Source organism: Leucoraja erinacea, chromosome 19 (genome assembly GCF_028641065.1).
Source record: "Leucoraja erinacea ecotype New England chromosome 19, Leri_hhj_1, whole genome shotgun sequence".
NCBI lineage: Eukaryota > Metazoa > Chordata > Chondrichthyes > Rajiformes > Rajidae > Leucoraja > Leucoraja erinaceus.
The window spans coordinates 39,299,848-39,326,963 of NC_073395.1; the positions used below are offsets into that span (position 1 = coordinate 39,299,848).

The 27,116-nt window shown below is 44.6% G+C and overlaps 1 protein-coding gene across 1 annotated transcript in view; it reads right to left on the reverse strand.

Annotated features, from left to right (window-relative positions):
• Positions 1 to 26,914, reverse strand: part of tes (testis derived transcript (3 LIM domains)) — a 64,950-nt gene extending 38,036 nt beyond the window's left edge. The window contains exons 1-2 of the mRNA XM_055650869.1: positions 26,735 to 26,914; positions 14,188 to 14,273 (exon numbers count right to left, since the gene is read on the reverse strand). Of these exons, the coding sequence (XP_055506844.1) occupies positions 14,188 to 14,273; positions 26,735 to 26,761 (113 nt within the window). The 5' untranslated portion in view covers positions 26,762 to 26,914. The remainder of the gene's footprint in view (positions 1 to 14,187; positions 14,274 to 26,734) is intronic.
• Between the last annotated feature and the right edge of the window lie 202 nt (positions 26,915 to 27,116).

Genomic DNA, 27,116 nt, shown 5'->3' on the forward strand with positions numbered 1-27,116 from the left:
GGAAGCTGCTGTAATTGGGGCTCAACACCCTCCTGTGTGCCTGGGCCCTGGACTTTCTCACCGCCGGGACGCAGGTAGTCAAGATGGGAGGGAATACATCAAAGTCCCTAACCCTGAGCACAGGATCGCCTCAGGTTGCGTCCTCAGCCCCCTAATGTACTCCCTGTACACACATGACTGTGTGGTTAGGTTCAGCTCCAACTCGATAATCAAGTTTGCTGATGATACTGTGGTGGTGGGACTGATCTCCAGACAACGATGAGAAGGCCTACCGGGAGGAGGTGGCTGATCTAGCACTCTAGTGTCAGGACAACAGCCTCCTCTTGAATGTCAAAAAAACTAAGGAGCTGATCGTGGACTTTAGGAGGGCACATCATCCGAGGACGTACACTCCATTGAGGATAAATGGGGATACTGTGGATAGGGTGAACTGTTTTATATATCTGAGTGTCCACATCTCAGAGGATCTGACATGGACATCACACGCCACAGCACTCGTGAGTAAGGCAAGGCAGCGCATTTACCACCTCAGGCAATTGAGGAAATTCAGAGTGTCTCCGAGGATCCTCCAGTGCTTCTACTCAGAGGCTGTGGAAAGCATCCGGGAATATTACAATCTGGTTAGGGAATTGCTCTGCCCAGGACAAGAAGGCCCTGCAGAGAGTAGTGCGTTTGGCCGAACGCACATTGGGAACTTCACTCGCCCCCCTGCAGGAACTATACAACAGGAGGTGCAACTCCAGAGCCAATAAGATCATGGGAGACCCCTTCCACCCCAGCAGCAGACTGTTCCTACTGTTACGGTCAGGCAAACGCCTCCGTTGCCATGCTGTGAGAATGGAGAGGTTGAGAAAGAGTTTCTTCCCAGAGGCCATTAGGACTGTAAACTCCTATCTCACCAGGGACTAACTTTACTGTACCACTCTACTGTTTTTTTAAATTGCTGTTTTTTTTCTTTTTTCTTCCCACCCTCCCACAAATATGTAATATGTGAATATGTGATTCTGTTCCATTCCGTTTGAAGTTTGTTAGTTCGTTTTTTTTTTTGCACAGTCCGCAAGCATTGGCACTTTTCATTTCACTGCACATCTCGAATGTGTATGTGACAAATAAACTTGACTTGACATCTTCATTACTCTATCTGCCTGTCACACCACATCTTTAATGTTGTACTGGTGCTGCATCAAGAAAAAATACTGGTCAAAACTGTACTGAAAATGTTGCTTATTAGTTAGAAATTGTATATAAGTAATGTAATATAAAAAACACACCAACATTTAATTGAAAACCACCGTGCTTTGGTTTAATGTAATAAAAAAAATGTGCATGGACTAACAAATTCAGATGGATATGAACATCCAAGCCTTGGTGTGCGATCAGGCTGATGATCCAAGGATTGAGCGGTGACGAAAAGCACCAACATTTAGAGAGGAAATTCTCGAGACAGAACGCAGGCAACAAAATGCTGAGAGAGTCAGAGGTTGAACAAAAGAAGAAATAGAGTTGCAAGGGGCCGGGACGGGGGAAAAAGTCTGGAAGCTATTAACGAAGTAGGGTGGGGGGGGAAGGGTTGGAGAGAAAGTCGTACCTTGCAGGTCTGGGAAACAAGAGAGAAAGCAAGGCTAGGTACAGGACAAAATACAAGTAGCAGAGTGGAACCCAGAGGCAAATATGGGAAAAGTTAAAAGATAGACACAGAATGCTGGAGCAACTTAGCAGGACAAGCAGCATCTCTGGAGAGAAGGAATGGGTGACGTTTAGGTTCAGTCAAGTGTGGAGTTGAGATAGGCAGCTGTTAAATAGGATTTCAACATTAGACAGAGATGGAGGTGGGCAAGGTTGTGAACGTGGACCAGAGGTGAGAACCAGTATAGTGGGTTCGAGTGGGATCCCAGGGAGTAGGTCAGAAAAAGGATGGATTGGTGGTAAGGCAGAGTGCAAGTGCAAGTGAGTTTATTGTCATGTGTCCCTGATAGGACAATGAAATTCTTGCTTTGCTTCAGCACACAGAACATAGTAGGCATTTACTACAAAACAGATCAGTGTGTCCATATACCATAATATAAATATACAGTATACACACATGAATAAATAAACTGATAAAGTGCAAATAACAGAAAATGGGTTATTAATAAACAGAGTTTTGTCTGAGCCAGGTTTAATAGCCTGATGGCTGTGAGGAAGTAGCTACTCCTGAACCTGGTTGTTGCAGTCTTCAGGCTCCTGTACCTTCTACCTGAAGGTAGCAGGGAGATGAGTGTGTGGCCAGGATGGTGTGGGTCTTTGATGATATTGCCAGCCTTTTTGAGGCAGCGACTGCGATAAATCCCCTCAATGGAAGGAAGGTCAGAGCCGATGATGGACTGGGCAGTGTTTACTACTTTTTGTAGTCTTTTCCTCTCCAGGGCGCTCAAGTTGCCGAACCAAGCCATGATGCAACCGGTCAGCATGCTCTCTACTGTGCACCTGTAGAAGTTAGAGAGAGTCCTCCTTGACAAACCGACTCTCCGTAATCTTCTCAGGAAGTAGAGGCGCTGATGAACTTTCTTGATAATTGCATTAGTGTTCTCGGACCAGGAAAGATCTTCAGAGATGTGCACGCCCAGGAATTTGAAGCTCTTGACCCTTTCAACCATCTGATTATAATATAATTGATATAAATGGGGCTGTGGGTCCCCCTCCTCCTCCTTCCAAAGTCCACAATCAGTTCCTTGGTTTTGCTGGTGTTGAGGTCAGGACCAGTTAGTCTCAAAGGAAAGACAGACAGGGAGAGATGAAGCCAAAGAGGTGATGCTGATGGAAGTGTGTTTATTGCAATGCAAGGAGTATTGTGGAGAAAGTAGATGAACTTAGAGGCTGGATTGATGCTTGGACTATGATGTTCTGGACATTATGGAAATGTAATTACAGGAGGGACCTCCGAGGAATATGAAGAAAGGAGAATATAACTTAAGTGGATGATTAAAGGGGCCAAAATGGGCCAGGAAATGGCTTCGGTGAGTGAGATTGAAGAAAGACTCAAAGCTGCTTATTTATACCTATATTAAAACACTAGGTCAGTCAGGGAGAAGGTAGGCCAACTCAAGGATAAAGGAGGGAATTTGTGCTTGGTCTAGGGATGCAGTATGGATGGGGAAGTATTAAACAAGTACTTTGTATCTGTTTTTATCAAGAAGGACATGGAGGACAGCGAGTGGAGGAAAGAACTGCAGATGCTGGTAAAATTGAAGGTAGACACAAAATGCTGGAGTAACTCAGCGGGTGAGGCGGCATCTCGGCAGAGAGGGAATGGGCGACCTTTTGGGTCGAGATACTTCTTCAGATTGACCTGAAAGGTCGCCCATTCCTTCTCTCCAGAGATGTTGCCTCACCCACTGAGTTACTCTTTGTGTCTACCTTGGAGGACAGTGAGATCAGGGTGAAGAATATGTAAATGCAAGGGGAGTTTGAGATTACCAAGGAGGGGTATTGGTGTCTTGAAGAGCAGCAAGATGGATAATTCCCCAAGACCTGAGAGGATTTATCTGAAATACTTGAGTGTTGTTCCTTTAATTACGCTAGAGGAGGAGATTTGTGGGAGAACTGGCAATAAAGATCTTTGTGTCTTCACTAACTATTAGTGTGAGGTGCTCCAGAGGACTATAAAGTAGCTAGGGTGTTGTTCCTTTAATTAAGAAGTAAGAGAGAATCCAGGGAATTTTGAGATTTGTAATGGAAATAAAGACTGGCAATAAAGGCATTGTCAGATTTTCTGGTTGGCTGCCAGAAGACTAGCGGAGTTCCGCATGGGATTGCCGCCAATCAATAACCCGTGCTGGGGCCGCTGCACTCTTCACGGCTCTATCTACTCTCCCTTTAATATAATGTTTTGGACACATGGAAGGCGTTTGAATTGCTCTGTGGCCAAGCCTCTTTGCATCATGATAACGGGGCGACTTGACGCAAAGATACATTGCCCTGCATAATGTTTGTGACGAAGACCCATCATTTATTTATTTGCCTCTATATTCCACAATTTGAGATTTGTAATAGAAAAAATATCACATGTGGTTAAAGTGCACATTGTCAGATTTTACATAGAAACATTGAAAATAGGTGCAGGAAGAGGCCATTCGGCCCTTTGAGCTATTCATTGTGACCATGGCTGATCGCCGCCAATCAATAACCCGTGCCTGCCTTCTCCCCATATCCCTTGATTCCACTAGCCCCTAGAGCGCTATCTAACTCTCCCTTTAATAAAAGTCATTTTTATACATTTTGGTTTCACCATGTAGAAATGACAGCAGTGTTTATACATGGTCCCCCCATTTCAGGGCACCATAATGTTTAGGACACATGGCTTCACAAGCGTTTGTAATTGCTCAGGTGTGTTTAATTGCCTCTTTAAAGCAGGCATAAGAGAGCTCCCAGCACCTGGTCTTTCCTCCAGTCTTTCCATCATATTTGGAAACTTGTATTGCTGTTTATCAACATGAGGACCAAAGTTGTCAAATTAACCGTTATGAAACTGAGAAACACGAATAAACGTTAAGGCTTACCAAAATGTTTGGAACATCATTAAGAAGAAAGAGAGTACTGGTGACCTTACTAATCGCAAAGGGACTGGAAGGCCAAGGAAGACCTCCACAGCTGATGACAGAAGAATTCTCTCTATAATAAAGAAAAATCCTCAAACACCCGTGTTATATTCCGGACAGTAGAATGAACAATAACTTACACGCAGGCTGGCTGGATCACAAGAGAGATTTATTACCCAACATTCCCTACTTGTATACAAGACCAACTCATTAGCATATAATGAATATGCATGAATACATTACACTGCTCTCCTTTTTTAAGTATTAAATCTAAGTACACAGTTACAATTTTCTTGTTATGATACTTGATTTAAACCAGTTTTCATTCAATTTTAAATGATAACACAATATATTTATTTTACATATTTACACATTTTCTATCTACCTAGACAGTGAGTTACTTAATTTAAAAACCTAATCTGACAACTGGTTTATGGATCCTGCCTGATCGTCTAACAGTAACAGGTTTAGGTGTTGACTCAACTGTAGACTTGTTTGGCTCTGTTTTAGTACTCTGACTTTGACCAGAGGAATCTGTTTCTTTGTCTGTACTAACTGAACTTTGTGTTTCAATCACAGTTGGCTCTTCCAACTCACTTTCTGATAAAGACTCGGAGATTAGGACTTCATGTTCAGTTTTTGGTTCATCTTTGGCTGGAATCATTTGATCAACATGAACACTTTTGATCCTATCTCCAACTTCAACTAAGTATCTTTTTGTTCCACACACTTCCACTATTTTCCCAACGTCCCATTTGTCTCTACTGGACTTGTTGGGAGAACTGAGAACACAAACCTGCTCATCTGGCTTGAAGTACCTCTCCTTTTTGTGGGAGTCGAAGTGACGTTTTTGACAATTGTTTTTGTTTAACTCTCAAAGCCAAATTGGGTTGAACTAGACTTAGGCTTATTCTTAGTCTTCTCTTCATCAACAGTTCTGCAGGTGAGTAACCCGTTGTTTTGTGTTCTGTGGTTCTGTACTTCAGCAAGAAACTAGCCAAACGATGTTTCATGCTGAGCTTTGAACTACCCTGCAAAACCTGTTTCTTGAGAGCGTCTTTGACAACTCTAACAGACCTTTCCTCCGCCCCGTTAGAGGCTGGATGGTATGGGGGAACAAGTGTGTGTTTTACACCTTTCCGCTGCATGAACTCTTTGAACTGTTCTGAACGAAATTGAGGCACGTTGTCAGAAACAAGATCTTCCGGTAAACCATGGCATGCAAAAATTGATCTCAACTCATCTATGGTACGTTCAGTAGTAGTGCTTGACCCCATATGCTTAACCTCATTTGGAATGACTATCTACCAGCACCAGAAAGTGATCATTACCCTTTTCGCAAAAATCTACATGAACTCTCTGAAAAGATCTACTTGGCCATGACCAGGGTTGCAGTTGTGTTTTTGGTGGTTTACTCCGGCAATATTGGCAGACACTACATTTGCTCACCAGTGACTCAATGTCACTGTCAATACCAGGCCAATACACAAAACTTCTGGCAATTGACTTCATGCTTACTATGCCAGGATGTTCGGCATGAAGTTCGTTCATAATTTTGTTTCTGAAAGACCCTGGTACCACTCTGTAACCCCATTTAACGCATCCCTGCTCACATGATCATTCATGGCGTTGATTATGGAAAGGTTTCAGCTCTGAGTTCAGAACTGAGTTCAATCCACTATTGATTTCAGTCCAACCATTCAATGTCTGTTCATAAACCCACCAGCACATTGTCTTTCTTTGTTTCTGTTGCATTCACTGGAAAGTCTTCATCTACCACTTGCATTGTGTAGATTGAGTTCTCGCTTCCCACGTCAGAGTTCTCATGGGGCAACCGGGACAACGCATCTGCGTTGCACTTGGAGCTCCCGCCATACTTTGGTTTTGGTTTAGCGCCTCTTGGTTTGGCCATAGGCACTGCCTTGTGACTCTAAACGGCCACTGCAGTCCGTGGTGGACAAAACTCGCGAGCATCCTTTGATGCCATCTCTATTGTGGTAGTAATCTTGCATGCTTTCTCGAATGCGAGATCTGGAGTGTTCATCAGTTTGGACTGAATTCGTTCATCCACTAGACCACAAACAAATCTGTCGTGTAGTGCTCGTCCAAGAAATGTTCCAAAGTTACAGTGTAAACTTAAGTTTTTCAAGGCAATAATGTACTCATTGATTGTCTCATTCTGCTTCTGGTGTCTAGTGCCAATTTTATAGCTTTCTGCAATTTCCAGAGGCTTTGGGTTGAAGTGCTCCTCCAACTTATTCATAATGTCATTGAATGGCAGGTCTTTTGCCTTTAAGGGCGCAAGGAGATTCACGAGTGTACCGTACACTTCAGGACCGATCTCCGTGAGCAGAATCGCTTTCATGCGTTCACAAACGGCCTTATTTGTTTCAGTCACTATCTCTCCTTCACCACTAATCTCTAATATATTGTTTGCCGTGAAAAACATGTTTGCTCTCTCCATGTAGGAGCTGAATGGCTCTCTACTCTTGTCAAAAGTTCCAAGGTTCCCAATGTAGCCTGTGGACACTGCCATCGTGTCGTTCTCTTTTTTTTTTAAAAATTAAATAAAAGGTCCGTTCAAAACCCCAAATTCCTGTCTGTTCTGGTGTAACAATTCACCTAAAACTTAGCTGTACAAAGACTATTCAGCTTGAGGAATTCGACAAAGAAAACTCAGTCAATAATCTTGTACACTCCCAAGGACGACATCTTGCCACGTAGACACAACATAGAGATAGCCTGACAAACTCTTGCCAATTTATCCAGCTGCTGTTTTACTACAGCCCCCTGCCTAGAAGGATCTGCAGGCCTCTCGTGTCCAGCTCGCAAACAACTGCGACAACTCCGTATTGACTGTTTAAACAATCCTGCGCGTTGTAAAACAGTCCTGCACTGTATTTAAAGGATGAGTTCACAAACTCTATCCCATCCTCGTCGTCAATTTTGTTATATTCCGGACAGTAGAATGAACAATAACTTACACGCAGGCTGGCTGGATCACAAGAGAGATTTATTACCCAACATTCCCTACTTATATACAAGACCAACTCATTAGCATATAATGAATATGCATGAATACATTACAACCTGTCTGACAGATCAGAAACACTCTTAGGGAGTCAGGTGTGGATTTGTCAATGACCACTGTCCACAGACGAAATCATGAGCAGAAATACAGAGGGTACACTGCAAGATGCAAACCACTGGTTAGCTGTAAAAATATGATGGCCGGGTTACAGTTTGCCAAGAAGTACTTAAAAGAACAAATACAGTTCTGCAAAAAGGTCTTGTGGACAGATGAGACGAAGATTAACTTTTATCAGAGTGATGGCAAGAGCAAAGTATGGAGGAGAGAAGGAACTGCCCAAGATCCAAAGCATACCACCTCATCTGTGAAACACAGTGGTGGGGGTGTTGTGTCCTGGGCATGCATGGCTGCTGAAGGTACTGTCTCACTTATCTTCATTGATAATACAACTGCTGATGGTAGTAGCATAATGAACTCTGAAGTGTATAGACTTATCTTATCTGCTCAAGTTCAAACAAATGCCTCAAAACTCATTGGCCAGCAGTTCATTCTACAGCATGACAATAATAATAATAATAAATTTTATTGTCATTGAACATAAGCGCAACGAGATTTGGTATGCAGCTTCCATCTGATGTCATAACTTAAATAACTAATAAAATTTAGATTTAGATACCCCGAGAACATGGTTTGTAAAAAGAACATTACAACAGTAAAATAGTCAAAACAGTTCAAACAGACTAAAGTGCAGATGTGTCTGTGCATCATGGGCATCACCAGAGAAGACACCCAGCAACGGGTGATGTCCATGAATCGCAGACTTCAAGCAAAGGATATGCAACAAAATACTAAACACGACTACTTTAATTGACATGACATTGCTGTGTCCCAAATATTATGGTGCCGTGAAATGGGGGGGGGGGGGGGGGGGGGGAGTACAGACGCAAATAAATAAATGATGGGACTTTGACCCAAACATTCTGGAGGGCACTGTAGGTGGAGGGGCAGGTTGTGTAGAGAAAGCAGGGACTCCACAGAAGGACTTGGACAAGTTGGGAGAGTGGGCAGAGAAGTGGTAGATAGAATACAATGTAGCAAAGTGTGGAGTCATGCATTTTTGTAGAAGCAATAAAGGCAATAAAGACTATTTTCTAAATGGGGAGAAGTTTTGGAAATTGGAGATAAAAAATAGACTTGTGAGTGCAGGATTCATAAAAAGTTAATTTGCAAGTTGAATCGGTAGTAAGGAAGGCAAATGCAATGCTGGCATCTATTTCAAGAGGGCTACAATACAAAACAGGGATGTAATGCTGAGGCTTTACACGGCATTAGTCAGACCGCATTTGGAGTCTTGTGAACAGTTTTGGACACCATATCGATGGACGGATGTGCTGGCGTTGGAGAGCGTACAGAGGAGATTTACGAGAATTATTCCATGAATGAGTGGGTTAACATATGATGAGCGCTTGTAGGCACTGGACCTGTACTCATTGGAGGTCAGAATGATGATGGGGAACCTCATTGAAACTTACTGAATAGTGAAAGGCGTGGATAGAATGGATGTGGAGAGGATGTTTCCACTGGTGTGAGATTCTAGGACCAGAGGTCATATGTTCGTCATGTTATATCACACACACACACACAAACATATGACTTGAGTATAAATGCATGTTTTAACTTGAATTTAAAATTAAACCAGTTTGCATGTCTCTTCCCACTGCTTGTCACATTAACAAAATAAGCACTTCAGTGGATTCCAGTAGGATTTCCTTGGTTCAGAAACATATTTAAAAGATACATAGGAACTTTTGGATAGGTTTCTGCTAGATTAGTTCAGTGACAACCAAAGACATGTTTTGTTTAAAAGAGTAGTTGGGCTGGTTTGCCATCAATCGTTTTCAATATAAAGGAGGGTTATAAGCAATTTCATTTGAGTATGTTCAGCCTATTGCACCCCATCTAGAGTGGTCCAAATCAGAAGCAATTCATCACTATGGAAAAGCCATCATTATGGGCACAGTCTGCACACTCAACAGAAGCAGGGAAGCAAGAAGTGCAGAGTTCAGCAACATTTAGGACTAGGAATCATAATGCTTATCTTAGTTAGAACTGTGGACAGAATGCCACAGGAGATCCTTCTTCACTGTGGCTATCAGACTTTACAATTCCTCCCCCTTCTGTTGTGGGGTAAACTCCCCTCTCCCCCCCCCAATCTTTGCAAATCCCTCAAGCCTTTTCTCTTGTCACTTTAATTTCATGTTTCATGTATTTTGTGGGGGGGGTTTATGATTGTTCGCAGATCAATTTCCCACCTGGGATAAAAAGTTCTATAGGGTGATTTCACCAAAGGTCAAATGAGCGTAGATCCCCCCTCACGTGACCGAAAATTTTAACTGGAGGACATATGTCAGATCAGTACATGTAAGTGAATGGGGAAACACGCACTTTCCCACCCGTTAAAAACATGGAAAACGGCGGATTTTTGAGCTGACATTTTCTGTGCTAGTCGGGGTGACTGTGAAGCACAGCGACCTAAATTTTCAGGCAAAAAAAAAAGATAGAAAATAAGGTAATTACAAGAGGGAACTGAAGGTAGAAAACAGCGGAAGTGAACAGCTGACATTTGCCATGGTGATTTTAGGATAAATGTTTGGCAAAACAGTGCCAGTTTTTCTTCACAATCTAACTTTATTGTCCATTTTTGTTGCTCTTGCATGTAAAAGTTCACAGTCAAAAAACACCATTGAATAGTAGTCCTAGATTATAACTCTGATTAAAGCAAATTTTGCAAGCAAGGTGGACCATTCCGAAATCTGAATTGCCTCCAAATGTGACTTGGTAAGTTAGTAAACAGGCAGCAGCATTGTCAAGGAATTCACATTGGAGAAAAAAGTCATTGTTGTTATGCAGGATAGTTTTAAATTGGAATTGCCAGCAACAAATTACATCTTAGGTTATGACTGTAAGATTTTAAAAGAGGAAAAAAGTGCTTATTATCATCGTAACAGTAATGGGCATTTGCCAAGTCAGCTGGTTGGTGTGCTTTTATCCATAGAAAAGCGTGTAGGGATCAGAGCAGTGGTAGATTTGATGAGGTAATTGCTTTGTTTCTAGGCTATAGCATGCTTTAATTCTATGATGTATATGAGAAAGTATCCCATTGAATGCTAAACAAACCTAGTACAATCCGCACAATATTTCCAAGACAGTTAAATGGAAATGTTTAGCCCGGCCTTGAATGACTATGCTCATCAATTCAAAGATAACTCATCAATAGGACGGAAAGGACTTGGGTGACATTTCTAGTTGCGACCCTTCTTCATACAGTCTTTGAGAGGGGGGGGGGGGGGGGGGGGGGGGGGGGGGGGGGGCGGGGGGGAGTTGGGAGAGAAGAAGAAAGGAGGAGGCAGAGACAGTGGGCTGAGGGAGAGCTGAGAAGGAGAGGAGGAAGCAGGGACGACCTGAAATTGGAGAAGTCAATGTTCATGCCGCTGGGCTGCAAACTGCCCAAGCTAAATAGGAGGTGCTCCTCCTCCAATTTATGGTGGACCTCACTCTGGCCATGGAGGAGGCCCAGGACAGAAAAGTCGGATTCGGAATGGGAGGGGGAGTTGAAGTGTTGAGCCACCGGGAGATCAGGTTGATTACTTAGAACCGAACAGAGGTGTTGGGCGAAGCGATCGCCAAGCCTACGCTTGGTCTCACCGATGTAAGGCAGCTGACACCTAGAGCAGCGGATGCAATAGATGAGGTTGGAGGAGGTGCAGGTGAACCTCTGCCCCATCTGGAAAGACTGCTTGGGTCCTTGAATGGAGTGAAGGGGGGAGGTAAAGTGACAAGTGTAGCATTTCCTGCAGTTGCAAGGGAAAGTGCCAGGAGAGAGGGTGGTTTGGGTGGGAAGGGATGAATGGAGCAGGGAGTTACGGAGGGAGCGGTCTTTGTGGAAAGCAGACAGGGGAGGAGATGTGGCAAGTGGTGGGGTCACATTGGAGGTAGCGAAAATGTTGGAGGATTATTTGTTCTATGTGACGGCTGGTAGGGAGGAAGGTGAGGACAAGGGGGACTCTGCCCTTGTTAGGAGTGGGAGGATGGGGAGTGAGAGCAGAGTTACAGGGTATAGAAGAGACCCCGGTGAGAGCCTCATCTATGGTAGAAGAGGGTGAACCCCCGTTCCCTGAAGAATGAGGACAGCTTGGGTGCAGATGCGGCGTAGACAGAGGAATTGGGAATAGGGGATGGAGTCCTTACAGGAAGCAGGGTGGGAAGAAGTGTAGTCCAGATAGCCATGGGAGTCAGTGGGTTTATAGTAGATGTTGGTCAGTAGTCTGTTACCTGCGATGCAGATAGTGAGGTCTAGAAATGGTAGGGAAATATCGGAAATGGTCCAGGTGTATTTGAGTGCCAGATGGAAGTTAGTGGTGAAATGGATGAAGTCAGTGAGTTGTGTGTGGCTGCAGGAGGTGGCACCAATGCAGTCATCGATGTTCAGGGATCGGGCAATGGTACGCCTCGAACAAAGACAGCAAAGTGGTTTTAGTGGCTTTCAGACGGAGCTTCAGAAATTCTGCAAAATCATCAAAAGTTTTAAATAGGCTCAGACTGACTTTCAAACAGAAAGTGGATTATAACAGTTTTCAGGGCGGTCACGGCGGCACAGCAGTAGAGTTGCTGCCTTACAGCGAACGCAGCGCCGGACATCCGGGTTCGATCCCGGCTACGGGTGCCGTCTGTATGGAGTTTGAACGTTCTCTCCTGTGACCTGCGTGGGTTTCCTAACACACTCCAAAGACCTACAGGTTTGTAGGTTAATTGGCTTGGTAAATGTAAAAATTGTCCCTTGTGGGTGTAGGATAGTGTAAATGTGCGGGGATCGCTGGTCAGGGCGGACCCGGTGGGCTGAAGGGCTGTTTCCTCGCTGTATCTCTAAACTAAACATTTTCTCTGTTGGAATTATTCATGTAATTTCTTCCTTTCAGAGGGTCTGCTTAAGGGTCTGTCCCACTTAGACAATTTTTTTGGGGACTACAGGAGACTACCGCAAAGTTTTCAACATGTTGAAAAATTTATCGTCGCCAATGTTGATAGGTTGTCGTAGGTTGACGTAGGTGTTGTCGCCAATGTGTCATAGGTGAATTCCATTAAAACTAGTCTCGGGCAGTCGCCCAAAGAGTCGCCTAGTGGGACAAGCCCTTAAGTTAGGGTTCAATTGCTTAGAAAAATACTGGATATATTGCCAATCATTTATGACAATGAATAGTCTCATCAGTTTTTACTCCATAAATTGACCTTAAAGCCATTTAAAAACAGTTTTGCAAACATTGAACCTTTAGAGATAGTCCACCGAGTCCACGCCAACCAGCGATTGCCGCACATTAATACCATCTTACACACTACCATACCCTACAATTTTTTTAAACTTTATACCAAGCCAATTAACCTACAAACCAGTACATTTTGGAGTGTGGAAGGAAACCAAAGAACTTGGAGAAATCCCACGCAGGTCACGGGGAGAACGTACAAACTCTGAACAGACATGCACCCGTCGTCAGGATCGAACCCTGGTCTCGGGCAGTAAGGCCACTATAGTTCTACTGCTATGCCACCCTGCCGCCCTAAGTTCAGGATAATTCAAAGGTTTCAGACTTATTGTGGAACAATTTCAAAGTTTGCTTTTCTTACATACTGTCATGAACATTTGATGCAAAAGTTGAGTTAGAAACATAGAAAATAGGTGCAGGAGGAGGCCATTTGGCCCTTCGAGCCAGCACCACCATTCATTGTGATCATGGCTGAGGCACTACAAAAATTATAATTACAAACTAGAAGCACAAACGACTCACTGAATTTATAACATTTAAATCTATAGATACAAGACACAAACCAGGCATTCTGATGCTTCCTGGTAAATGCCTATTGGTTTGTTAGTAAGGAACCACACAACCCACCATGGATAAAATAATCCAAATTATTCAATAAAATACCTAATTAAATAACAATTCTCATTTCAGTCCAATTAAATCCCATTGTACTTAATTAGAATAGTTGTTATTCTCTTTTTAAAAAGGGTTCAGATGGAAATGCACAGAGGTCAAATAAATAGTTATTCAGTTTCCAACTGGCTTATAGTCCACCATTATGAAGGTAGACACAAAATGCTGGAGTAACTCAGCAGGACAGGCAGCATCTCTGGAGAGGATGCTGCCTGTTCCTCCGAGTTACTCCAGCATTTTGTGTCTACCTTCGATTTAAACCAGCATCTGCAGTTCTTTCGTACATCACAATGAGACAAGGACAGTGTTATCACATCAATTGATCATTTCTTTTCATAAAATAAAATGCAAAGACATTTCTTTAAAACAAGCCCTTTCCTGAAGCTACAGAATAATTTCTTTAAAATCCTACAAAGAAATCTGTAGACCAAGCATCTTGTACTGGTAGGTGACGAAAGGAGGGAGCAGAGTGGGAAATAGGGAGTTACCTATGGAGGAGATGAAACAAGAGAGGTTTAATATAGGAAAAGCACTGGATTTGAAAGCACAGGAAAGGGGAGGTTTTTTTTATTTACTAAACATACATTACCTCCAAAAATGGAGCTCAAATCCTTCACATTTATCCTTGCACTTCAGGCAAGGGGCTCCTGCACCTTGTTCATGTCCCAGGGTCATCTATAGGGGAAAAGAAAACTGTAGTTGACCAAGAAAAATAATGTTTTGGACCACATAATTACACATAAACTGATGTAACTATTTATCAGAAAAAATGATTATTCATATAACAAATCACCATGGCTTCCACTGGGAAAGAAGATGCCTGTCGGAAAACCAACAATGGTTTCTACGTAGTTCAGTTAAAAGGAAACGTAAGCAAAGCAGCCAAACCACATTTGTTCATTGACCACAAGTAGTGCTGCCGTTTGACAGACACCAAAAGCTGGAGTAACTCAGCGGGACAGGCAGCATCTCTGCAGAGATGAAATGGGTGGCATTTCGGGTTGAGATCCTTCTTCAGACTGAATGTCAGAGAGGGAGATACAGAGATAAGGAAGTGTGAAGGTATGAAAATGAGACAAAGGGGATTGTTAGCTAAGATACGGCAACAAGGGAAACAAGAGATAAAATGTAATCGAGGACAGTCGGACTGGTTGGAGAACTGGGAAGGGGGGGTGGAAGGGATAGAGAGGGAAAGCAAGGGTTACTGGAAGTTGAAGTCAATATTCATACCACTGGACCTAGTTAACAATTATCTATTGTTAACTAGGTCTACTTGTTAACTGGATTGTTTTTAGTGTTATTATGTGTGAAATGTTTTAAATTTCATGTGCGATGCTCCGCTATTCACTGGGAAACGTCTTTTCATTTTGCACTGTACAACTGTTGCTTGCAAGATGACAATAAAGGTTGATTGATTGATATTCTACATGTTCCTTGATCTCCATCTCTTTGGTCTTGTTTTCACACCCTATACTTCATTATCTGTATCTCTCTCCCACCTGACTCTCAGTCTGAAGAGACTCGACCCAAAATGTCACCCATTCCTTCTATAGAGATGCTGCCTTTCCCGCTGAGTTACCCTAGCATTTTGTGTCGATCTTCGGTTTAAACCAGCATCAGCAGTTCCTTCCAACACATAGATCTGCCGTTAGGACTTCTCTAAGATCCTGAAATTTAAGAGATAATTTTAGCAGGAAAAATGGTAGTTAATGATCATTTCATAATCTCAAAGCAATGGGGAGGAACAATAAAGACTCAGAAGTAGTGCAAATGGAACTAAAACCAGCATGTTCTTTCCTACACACTTAGATTAGGTTTCTACACAGAAAATTAGAAGTGGGCTGCCCAGGATACATGTGCAAAGTGAAGGCTTTCGGTTAATTGTAGATTGACTGATAAACCCAATGCCATACCTCCATGAAAGGAAACACGTTTTACATATAATTAATTCAGTTGTTGAATCTAACACCAACATGGCATCCAATTAATGCAATCAGATCAATGTTTCAATTAGTAATTTACAATCTGGTTTATCTTAAATGAGGATTTGTATTCCCAATCTCTAAATGAAATGTTGCTGCAGAACTTTTGTACAGCAGTTTCATCTACAATTGTGTTATTTCTCAACAATTAAGCCGTTTAGTTTTGCATGTTAAAAAAAAGACATCTGTGACCGGTAGTTCCGTATATGAGATTAAGCAGACATAATGTTTTCAGCTTTTTGCCCACAAATGGTTTATCTGATGAACAACGTTTGCTGAACAGTCCAAATAGTCAGAGCTACTGCAAATGCAATGAGATTTTACCCTTTTAGGGTCATTTTAATCTGCAGCCAACCCAAAATAAAAATCTCCAATTTAATCCAAACATTTGCTTTTGAGCTGGATGTATTTTTAAACACAGCACCAAAATGATTCACATTTCAGTCATGTTAGTACCCTTTTCAATACAGACTGCAAATACATTATCAGATTGAAGGAAGTATTTGACACAGACACATTGGAACACAGCCAAAACTGTTGCTCATTTGACAAAAAGCTTTACTTTACACAAACTACTTGACGTCAGGTTTTGGAATACGAACTTGATCATTAAAGTACATCTGGATGCTTGTCAAAGTGAAAGGCCCTGTGCATTAATGATGACCAAAATAAAACGATGCGATTATCTACATCCGCCAATTGTTAACAGCAGTCATATATGCAAAATAGCTGGTCGAAAGTCACTCTCAACTGTCAGATTACAGAGGATGTTACAGAGTTAAACGCACATTTTATACAGACCATCAATCAAATAAATAGCAACAGAACCTTTCCCCCAAAACCAACTAGTTTATGCAGCCTAGCTCAAATTACAACTATCCTTAGAGTGCTGTCAATGCATGTTTATACTGGCAAAGCCAAGTTTACCAAATAATGTTTTAATCCTCCAAACGGAGGGGAAAATGACATTTCAAAATAGGGAAATACAGAATTAGAACATGTTTTAAACTAGCTTAAAGAAAAATAGATGGCCTTCAAGTTAAATGTCTCACTTCATGATTACATGGTCAATTAAAGTTTGGGAAGTGTTGTAATGTACAGAATGCAGCATCTTTTGGAACACAGGCAACACTGACTACACCCAGATAAAGAGTCTGGCATTGCTATCGGCACTGACTTATCATTAGCAAGAATCCAACTGCTAATGCTCTTCAATGCATTACCACAGCCATCAACCTGTTTGAAGTTACCATTGATCTGAAATTTGTCTGGACCGGCATAAATAAGGTGCTTACAAAAAAAGGCACGAACTGTTAGAGTAACTCAGCGGGTCAGGAAGCATTCCTGGATAACATGGACAGGTGACGGTTCAGTTAGGGACTAAAAATGTTTGCAGTCCATGTTTTCCAGAGATGCTGCCTGGCACGCTGAGTTACTTCAGCACTTTGTGTCCTTCTTTTGTAATAACCAAACTCAGTGGCGCACCGGTTGAGTAGCTGCCTGACAATGCCAGGGACCCGGGTTCAATCCTGACTGCGGGTGCTGTCTGTACAGAGTTTGTACGTTCTCCATGTGATCGTGTGGGTTTTCACCTGGTGCTCCAGTTTCCTACCCAGACATGTAGGTTCGTAGGCTAATTGGCTTCTGTAAATCGTCCCTGGTGTGTACTGTAGTTAGCGCAAGGGTGATCATTGATCGGCATGGACTTGGTGTGCCGAATGGCCCGTTTCCATGCTGTATCTTTAAACTAAACCAACATCTGCAATTCCGTGTTTCTAAATATGCCGATTACAAGATCAGATCATCGCCCACGCATCGTCCATATCCTCATGTCCTGATGCCCCATTGCTACCATCAGCAAGGCACACATCAGTAGTGCAATGTACTTCTTGCCACAGAACTGGATGAGTGCTACACCAAGGATTTTAAGGTGAAGGGGAGAAGATTTAATAGGAATATGAGGCGTAACTTTTTCACACAAAGGGTGATGGGTGTATGGAGCAAGCTGCCAGAGGAGGTAGGTACACAAAAATGCTGGAGAAACTCAGCGGGTGCAGCAGCATCTATGGAGCGAAGGAAATAGGCGACGTTTTGGGCCAAAACCCTTCTTCACTGATGGGGGGTGGGGGGGGAGAAGGAAGGAAAAAGGGAGGAGGAGGAGCCCGAGAGGATGGGAGGAGACAGCTCGAGGGTTAAGGAAGGGGAGGAGACAGCAAGGGCTAGCAAAATTGGTAGAATTCAACGTTCATGCCATCCGGACGCAAGCAACCCAGGCAGAATATGAGGTGCTGTTCCTCCAATTTCCGGCGTTGCTCACTCTGGCAATGGAGGAGATCCAGGCCAGAGAGGTCAGATTGGGAATGGGAGGGGGAGTTGAAGTGCTGATCCACCAGGAGTTCAGGTAGGTTATTGTGGACTGAGCGGAGGTGTTCGGCGAAACGATCGCCCAACCTCCACTTAGTCTCCCCGATGTAAATCAGCTGACATCTAGAGCAGCGGATGAGGTTGGAGGAGATACAGGTGAACCTTTGTCGCACCTGGAACGACTGCTTGGGTCCTTGAATGGAGTTGAGGGGGGAGATGAAGGGACAGGTGTTGCATTTCTTGTGGTTGCAACGGAAAGTGCCCGGGGAGGGGGTGGTACGTGAGGGAAGGGAAGAATTGACAAGGGAGTTGCGGAGGGAGCGGTCTTTGCAGAAGGCAGACATATGGGGAGATGGGAAGATGTGGCGAGTGGTGGGGTCACGTTGGAGTGGCAGAAATGGCGGAGGATTATGTGTTGTATTTGCCATCTGGTGGGGTGAAAGGTGAGGACTAGGGGGACTCTGCCCTTGTTGCGAGTGCGGGGATGGGGAGAGAGAGCAGTGTTGCAGGGTATGGATGAGACCCTGGTGCGAGCCTCATCTATGGTGGTGGAGGGGAATCCCCGTTCCCTGAAGAACAAGGACATTTCCGATGCCCTGGTGTGGAACGTCTCATCCTGGGAACAGATGCAGCGTAGGCGGAGGAATTGGGAGTAGGGGATGGAGTCTTTACAGGGGGCAGGGTGGGAAGACGTGTAGTTCAGATAGCCATGCGAGTCAGTTGGTTTGTAGTATATGTCGGTCAGAAGTCTGTCCCCTGCGGTGGAGATGGTGAGGTCAAGGAATGGTAGGGAAGTGTCGGAAATGGTCCAGGTGTATTGGAGTGCTGGATGGAAGTTGGTGGTGAAGTGGATGAAGTCAGTCAGTTGTGTGTAGGTGCAGGAGGTGACCCCAAAGCTGTCGTCAATGTAACGGAGGTAGAGGTCGGGGATGGGGCCCTGGTACGTATTGAACAAGGATTGTTCAACATACCCGACAAAGAGGCAGGCGTAGCTGGGGCCCATGCATGTGCCCATAGCTACGCCTTGTGTTTGGAGGAAATGGGAGGAGTCAAACGTAAAGTTGTTGAGGGTGAGGACCAACTCCGCTAGGCGGAGGAGAGTGTCAGTGGCTGGGTATAGGTTGCTCCTCTGGTCGAGGAAGAACTGGAGGGCTTTGAGGCCATCCTGGTGGGGGATGGAGGTGTAGAGTGACTGGACATCCATGGTGAAGATGAGGGGGTGGGGGCCTAGAGAGTGGAATGCGTGGAGGCGGCAGAGAGTGTCTGAGGCGTCTAGAACATAGGTGGGAAGGGATTTGACCAAGGGGGATAGTATGGAGTCAAGGTATGTGGAGATGAGTTCGGTGGGGCACGAACAGGCAGAGACAATGGGTCTGCCGGGAGAGCCGGGTTTGTGGATTTTGGGGAGAAGGTAAAAACGGGCCGTGCGGGGCTGGGGAACGATGAGGTTGGAAGCTTGGTCAGGCAGGGCGTGGGAATTGATGAAGTCGGTGATGGTGCTAGATATGGTGGCCTGGTGCTCGTCAGTGGGGTCATGGTCCAAGGGTAAGTAGGAGGAGGTGTCCGAGAGTTGGCGCGTGGCCTCAGCTTTGTAGAGATCGACACGCCAGGCTACCACGGCACCTCCCTTGTCGGCTGGTTTGATGACCCAATCTTGGTTTTTGCGGAGTGATTCAATGGCAGTGCGTTCAGGGGGGGAGAGATTGGAGTGAGACAGGGGAGTGGAGAAGTTGAGGCGGTTGACGTCGCGGCGGCAGTTCTGGTAAAGAGTTCCAGAGCCGGGACGTTACGAGGGGGGTTCCACGAGGAGGGGGTGCGTTGGAGATGGGAAAAAGGGTCATCATTGGGGGGCGAGGACTCCTTCCCATGGAAGTGCACTGTGAGGCGGAGGCGACGGTAGAAGAGCTCCAAGTCGTGGTGGGCGCGGAACTCATTGAGATGGGGACGGAGGGGGACAAAGGTAAGACCTCTGCTGAGGACGGGACGAGGAGGTCGGGGGGGGGAGATGGTGACACCGGCGTTCGGTGGGGACGGGGCGATGTGTGGGGTGGGGGGGGGGGGGGGGGGGGGGGGGGGTTGTGGGTGTTGGAGGGGTGGTGGGTGGGAGGTGGGGGGGGGGTGGGGGGGGGGGGGGTGAGAGGGCTGTAATGTGGGTGGGGAAGAGCGGGGGTGACATAGTTGGAGGGAGATGGGGGAGAATCAGTGGAACAGCCACTGAGGTTAGCAAGGCTGGGCAGACGGGCACTAGGACCCAGTGCAGTTAAGCCCAGGAGAGAGGGAGTGAGCAGCGTGGAGGCTTCAGGCCCAGTGCAGAGTCCAGGTTGGGGTCCAAGTTACCGTAGAAGCGGCGAGGCTGGGTATCATCGGTAGGCAGGTGAGGGTCGGTGGCGGCATCGATGTGGAGGTTGGTGAAGGTGGCGTCCTGGTGAGTATTGAAGTCGCTCCTCGTGGCCAAGATGGTGTCGTGGGACTTGGGCAGGCGATGCAGGCCAGAGTTGCGGCCTGGAGTCTGCGGGTGGTCGAGTCGCAGGGCGTTGGGAGCGGCCTGGAGGCGGGATAATTTAAGATCCTTGGTGAAGTTGAGGTAGGCCAGGAATTTTTGATTGAAGAGGTGGATCTTCCGGCGGATGAAATATAATTGGGGTCCGTTGCAGGTCTGGGTTAGTGAGGCCTGAAGTTCAGGGAGTGTTGGTGTGAGGTCCTGCTGGTGCCGGCGCATCGCGACCAGGGTGGATCTCAGTGCCCGGTTGGAGGATTGCTGGGTATGTCGGTGGATGCCAGAGGAGGTAGTTGGGACTGGAACTATACTATCCTTTAAGAAACAGTTAAAACCCTGTCCCACTGTACGAGTTCATTCAAGAGCTCTCTCGAGTTTAATAATAAATCAAACTCGTGGTAAGCACAGAGAATGAATGTAGCGGGAATGTCGGAGCTCGGGGATGTTTCTTAGCGGCTTGTTACGCTAACGGCAAGTACTCGCTAAGACTCGTAAAGATTTTTCAACATGTTGAAATATGTCCCACGAGAGCCGCGAGTACCGACGAGCAGCCATTACCGTAAATATCCGAATTCGTATCAAGGCAAACTCGGGAGAGCTCTTTGAATGAACTCGTACTGTGGGACAGGGATTTTAGACAGGTACATGGATAGGGACAGGTTTGGAGGGATATGGACCAAAGAAGGCGTGGGACTAGTGTAGCTGGGACATGTTGGCCAGTTTTGGCAAGTTGGGCCGAAGGGCCGGTTTCCACACAGTATCACTCTATGACCAACATTATCATGCCGCATGACATCAAGCAGGACAGATCAACATCCCACACCATCACCCTCGTCATCAGTAACTTACCGAGGCCATGGCATGCATCAATCCAACAGCATCTTGCAAATCCATAACTTCAACCACAATGAACGACAAGGGCATTAGGTGCAAGAAACATCACCACTGGTGATCCCTCTTTCCCCACCTGTCAACGTCAAAAGCTAATCCTACATTAGAAATCCTTCATCGCTGTATCAGAAAAGCGGCAAGAATTGGGGGGGTGACCATAAAGAACAAAACAAAAAATGATATAAACCCCATCAAAAATACAGAAAGGCGCAGCATACAAAATCAGTTCCGAGCCAAATGCAATAAATACAATTAAAAAAACAATAAAGTTATATTCAGCTGTCTGACCCGCTGAGGTAGTCCAGCTTTTTGTGTCTATTTTCAATTGAGTATTATGTTTTTCTCATTACTAAGCTTCTTGAGTAATGTTGGGGCTGCACTCATCCAATTGCTGGGCGGAATTCCATCCCATTCAAGGTTTCAAGTTTCAAGGTTCAAAGTTTGTCTATTGTCACACGTAACAATTAAGGGGAACAGTGAGATTCAGATTGCGTACAGTCATACCAATAAAGAGCAAGCAAGACAGCCAAATAAATGTTTAACATAAACATCCGCCACAGCGACTCCCCAACATTCTTCACTGTGATGGAAGGCAAAAAAAATCTTCTTCCCTTTTTTGTTCTCCCACGGTCGGGGTACTCAAACCTTCTGCCGTCGGGGCGATCTTGGCGCCCGTATCCGGTGGTTAAGCCCGTGTCAGCGGGGATCAAGCTCCTGCATCAGAGGGATCTCAGCTCCCCATGCCGGACGATCCGACTCCCGGGTCGGGGCTGGTCGAACCTCCTGCGGCTTGGAGCTTCCGCATTGACGTTGGAGCGTCAATCCCAGGCAAGGGATCGCAGGCTCTGATGGCAAGTCCACGTCCCGCGGTGGGGCTCAAAGTCAGTCCAGAGCAAGGCCGCCAGCTCCATGATGTTAGGCCGCAGAGCGACCAGAGATAGGATCCGGAAACCCCCCCAAAAAAAAATTTCCCCGCCAAGGTAAGAGATTGAAAAAAGTTTCCCCTGACCCCATAAAACAAACCAGAGAACATTAACACATACTTTTTAAAACACACTAAAAATAACAAAAATACAAAGATAAACAGACAGTAGTCGAGGATGCCATAGCTGACGGCACTACCCAATGGAATTCCATTCCTGAATTGTGCTTTGATGATGATGGCAAGATTTTGGGATGTCAGAAGATCTGTCATTTCCCCAAAAATGTCCAGATTCTGACCCGTTCTTGTGAACACTATCAGAATGTTGGTCCATTTGAGTTTCTGGACATTGATGATAAGGGACTTGGTGATGGCAATGCCATTAAATCTGTGACTAAAGAATTAGCAGAGATGAAAACATTGAAGCTGATTTACTTTATACTGAAGAAGGGTTTCGGCCCGAAACGTTGCCTATTTCCTTCGCTCCATAGATGCTGCTGCACCCGCTGAGTTTCTCCAGCTTTTTTGTGTAACCTTCGATTCTCCAGCATCTGCAGTTCCTTCTTAAATACTTTATAACTTTGTTGGCACCCTGTATGTAGCGACTCCTTGCATACTTGTTCATGCAAAACAAAGAATCTCACTGTGTCATGTCATTCATTCACCTGTTAAAAGATATATTGTGTTTAGTTTAGTTTAGAGATACAATGTGGAAACAGGCCCTTCGGCCCATCGAGTCCACACCGAGCAGCGATCCCCATACATTAACACAATCTGACACGCACTAGGGGCAATTTACACATACACCGAGCTAATTAACCTACAAACCTGTACGCCTTTGGAATGTGGGAGGAAACCGAAGATGTCGGAGAAAACCCACCCAGTCACAGGGAGAACATACAACCTCTGTACCCACAGCGCCCATAGTCGGGATCGAAACCGGGTCTCCGGCGCTGCAAGCTCTGTAAGGCAGCAACTCTACCGCTGCGCCACTGTGCTCAGAGTCAATATTTAAAGTCGAATATGAATCACTTCTTCAAAAAGAAAAAACACTGCCTGATTGCTGAATAACCTTGAAATGGTGATGAGCCGCACCCTTGAAATGCTGCTGCCCTTCTGGTGAAGTTACACCCATACTACTGCTGAGCAGTGTTCTATGACCGAGGCCTGCTGCAACGAGAATATCTGGCAGACCTGCGTTTCCGAACTAGATATAATAGAAAGACCACAAATCTCAGCCCTAGTGCAGCATTTTTCACATTCAGTAGTCTGTTGCAGCAATATCTCTCCCGTTTTAGCTCTCACAGTGGCACTGAATACTCGAGGAGCTCTACATTATCAACATGTAACTTTCTCCTGTTACCTGAATGCAAAACCTCACATTGCAACACATCCAGGACAGTAGCTCTAGACTCTCAATTTCACTTCTTTCTCAATGCACTTAATTGAAACAAAGTAACTGATTATTCTTTCTGAATAACTGTGGCACACAAAGTGTGCGAGCTATGGAAAATAGTTGAGGAGCCTTTGATATCCAACATTAGGCAATGATTAAACTTGTTTGTTCTCAGCATGTTAAGGAAGGGAAAAGGGATTGAAATGCATATGCCATTTTGATTGGCAAAATATTTAGCATGTCCCAAATCATCCACATAACCATGTTCTTATTTGCAAAGTGGTGTACTCTCCGAGTCAGAGCAGCATGAAAACTGGCCCCTCAGTCCAACTTACCAATGTTGATCAGGATGCTCCACCTACACTGATCCCACCTGCCAATGTTAGGCCCATATCCTAACCCCTAACCCATCCAAATATATATTAAACCTATGTACCCTGTTTCACGATTCATCTATTCTGGGTAAAAGACTGAGCATTTATTCTCTCTCTTCCCCTCGTGATCTTATCCACCTCCACAAGATCATCCCTCATCCGCCCTTCAACAAGGAATATATTCCTAGCCTACACAACCTCTCCATATTGCTCAGGTCCACAAATCCTGGCAACATCCTTGTAAATCTTCTCTGCACGTTTCCAGTTTAACAGCATCCTTCCTACAGCAGAGTGACTAAAACTATCCAACTGTGGCCTCACCAACATCTAGTACAACTGTTGATAACATCCAAACTTCAACACTCAATCCTCTTACTGATGAAGGCCATGTACAAAAAGACTTGTTGACTATCCTATCTACTTGTGACACCATTTTCAAAGAATTATGTACCTGAACTCCTAGATTCCTCTCCTCCACAACATTCCTCAGGCCTCTGGTTAGCTTGCCAATGGTTTCTTTGGTACTATGTGTCCCAATGTACAAGAGGTCCTCTTTATACACGCAGATCAGTAAGATTATTGCTAAACATGAATACAATCCCCAGTTATGCATAAAATCAGCCCACTGAGCAAGCGTCACCAGGTTTTGGTACCATTCAGTCCCAAATGCAGCTGGCCATAAAGGCCTGTTGCAGCCAAAATGCACCATCTCACACTTATTTCCATTGACCATTCCTTAGCCCACTTGATCAAGATCCTACTTTAATCTTGAATAACCATCTTCACATTTACAATACCACCCATTTAACATTACTTATTTCAGTAAGCAAACTTACTAAACATACCTTTTACATCCACATCCAGATCTACAGTATTCTAGTAATGTATCCTAATTTAGAAAATAAAGTAAAATTTAAGATAGCAATGTCCTCTCTTCTGTAATAAACACTTGACAGGAAATATGATTAAGCTGAGTGAAGATATGTATAACATTAAAAAATACACGATAAGAATCAAAATGAAAAAGCACATCTTTCATTTGCTGTTTTTGCTGAATGTTTAAATATAACATTAAAAGGCAAGACACAGATGGCATGATGATAATTCTGCAAAAGTATAACTAATGAGTTGCACTCAAATATGGATTAACCCTTCACTGTTTATTTGGATCTTTATGTTCCGATTAAAATTCTTTAAATTACAATGGAGTGCAGATACTCTGAGCATTCAGAAAACTGGGATTGAAATGTGAAACTAAATCCCGCTTGTTTTTACACACCCTTTTATTCGGTACTCAGAATAACCCAAACTGCTGTAGTCAACGCAGTTGCAGATACGTGTGGCTAGTGCGGCCACTGAGCTACACTGCGATACTTTATCAGCAGGTCCATTTTGTCAATGTTGTGGACAATACAAGTGGGCCAGAAGTTCAGGGGAATTTTCCTGCTGCTCAGGGGATCTTACACCTCCACCCAATGTCACATCTGTGGATCAGGATTAGAACACACAATCTTCAATGGTCGGAAAGTTAGTGAAATCCTAATCAGCAACTTTCAGCAAAAACCCAAGAGCCTAATTTAACACTGAGATTGGGAAGCACTACCAGAGAAGTTGACTTTGTCTGAAGATGGACACAAAATGCTGGAGTAACTCAGTGGGACAGGCAGCATCTCTGGAGAGAAGAGTGACGTTTCGGGTCAAGGCCCATTCCTTCCCTCCAGAGATGCTGCCTGTCCCACCGAGTTACTCCAGCATTTTGTATCTATCTTCGGTGTAAACCAGCATCTGCAGTTCTTTCCTACACATTAACTTTGTCTGACCTTGCACAAACTCCAAGATGGATGTAAATCATTCCACGGAGCTGCTTTCAAGTAAAAGATGCAAATTTCCTCTCCTGTGCGGATTGTCATTAACACCTCAAGTAACATTTAAAAGCACATTTAATGTAGTTTGACATTCATTAACTGCAACATTCCCACATCACAACGGGCACCACACTTCACTAACCATTTAGCTGTAAACTAACTCTGAAAGGCCCATGGTTGTGAACAAAGATTTTTCATTGTTCCCATTCAAGCTACATTTGGGAACGTTTAAGCACAAGGCTGGGTGATGTGATTCACCGCTGGACCCAACATTCAACTCGACCATTTGTTGCCTGTTACTCACACAGACGCTACATGAGTTACTCGGAAATTGAAGGAGTGGCCACTTTGATGCAGAAAAAATAGGTCCAGCTCCGTCTGTCTAATTACAGTTATGTCGGTGTCACAGTTCAGCAATTTCCCCTTTTCACAGTAGATGCGTTAGGTTTTTAACCTGCTGTAGATTCACACACTTCAAATCTGCTAATGTCCTTTCTGACGAAGGGTCTCGACCCGAAACGTCACCCATTCCTTCTCTACAGAGATGCTGCCTGTCCCGCTGAGTTACTCCAGCATGTGTGTGTCTATTTTCGGTGTAAACCAGCATCTGCAGTTCCTTCCTACACAATTCAATGCCAGACATGACCTTTCCATCACCTCGCTCGTTGCCAGATTCTCAAGTACAATTTATCGTCAGCATTTAGGCGTATAAATCTTTCAACAAAGATGGTGCATAATTCATTAGGTAGGAAACGCTCACAAGAGGCAGCGATCAACTGGGCTCAGTCCCACTGATGAGATAAGGCATGGGATCAGAAGTGAAGCAAAATGCTTATTCGTCTTACCTTTTTCACTTCTTTTTCTAAATCCATTTCTTTCCAACGAGTGGATCAGTCAGTACGCTGCTGGAAATGAAGAAAGTTATGGGAGAAGGGTGGTCGTGATACCACTGAGCCAGCAGTTACTTTACTCAGTCGACTCCTTGTCCCTTCTACAAGCTTTCAAAGCACTTCCGCTACCGTCCGCATTCCGCAACTTTAGCAAATCACAAGGCTTGCTGCTTGCACACACTCGCCAATCACTACAATACAGACTAACGTCAGGCCAATTGTACTCCACTCAATACACCCAGCAGCCGCGGAGCTGCTACAAGTACCTAACCCTGTGCATTGACAGAGAGTACTTCACTGGCTACAAGTACCTAACCCTGTGCACTAACAGTGGCTG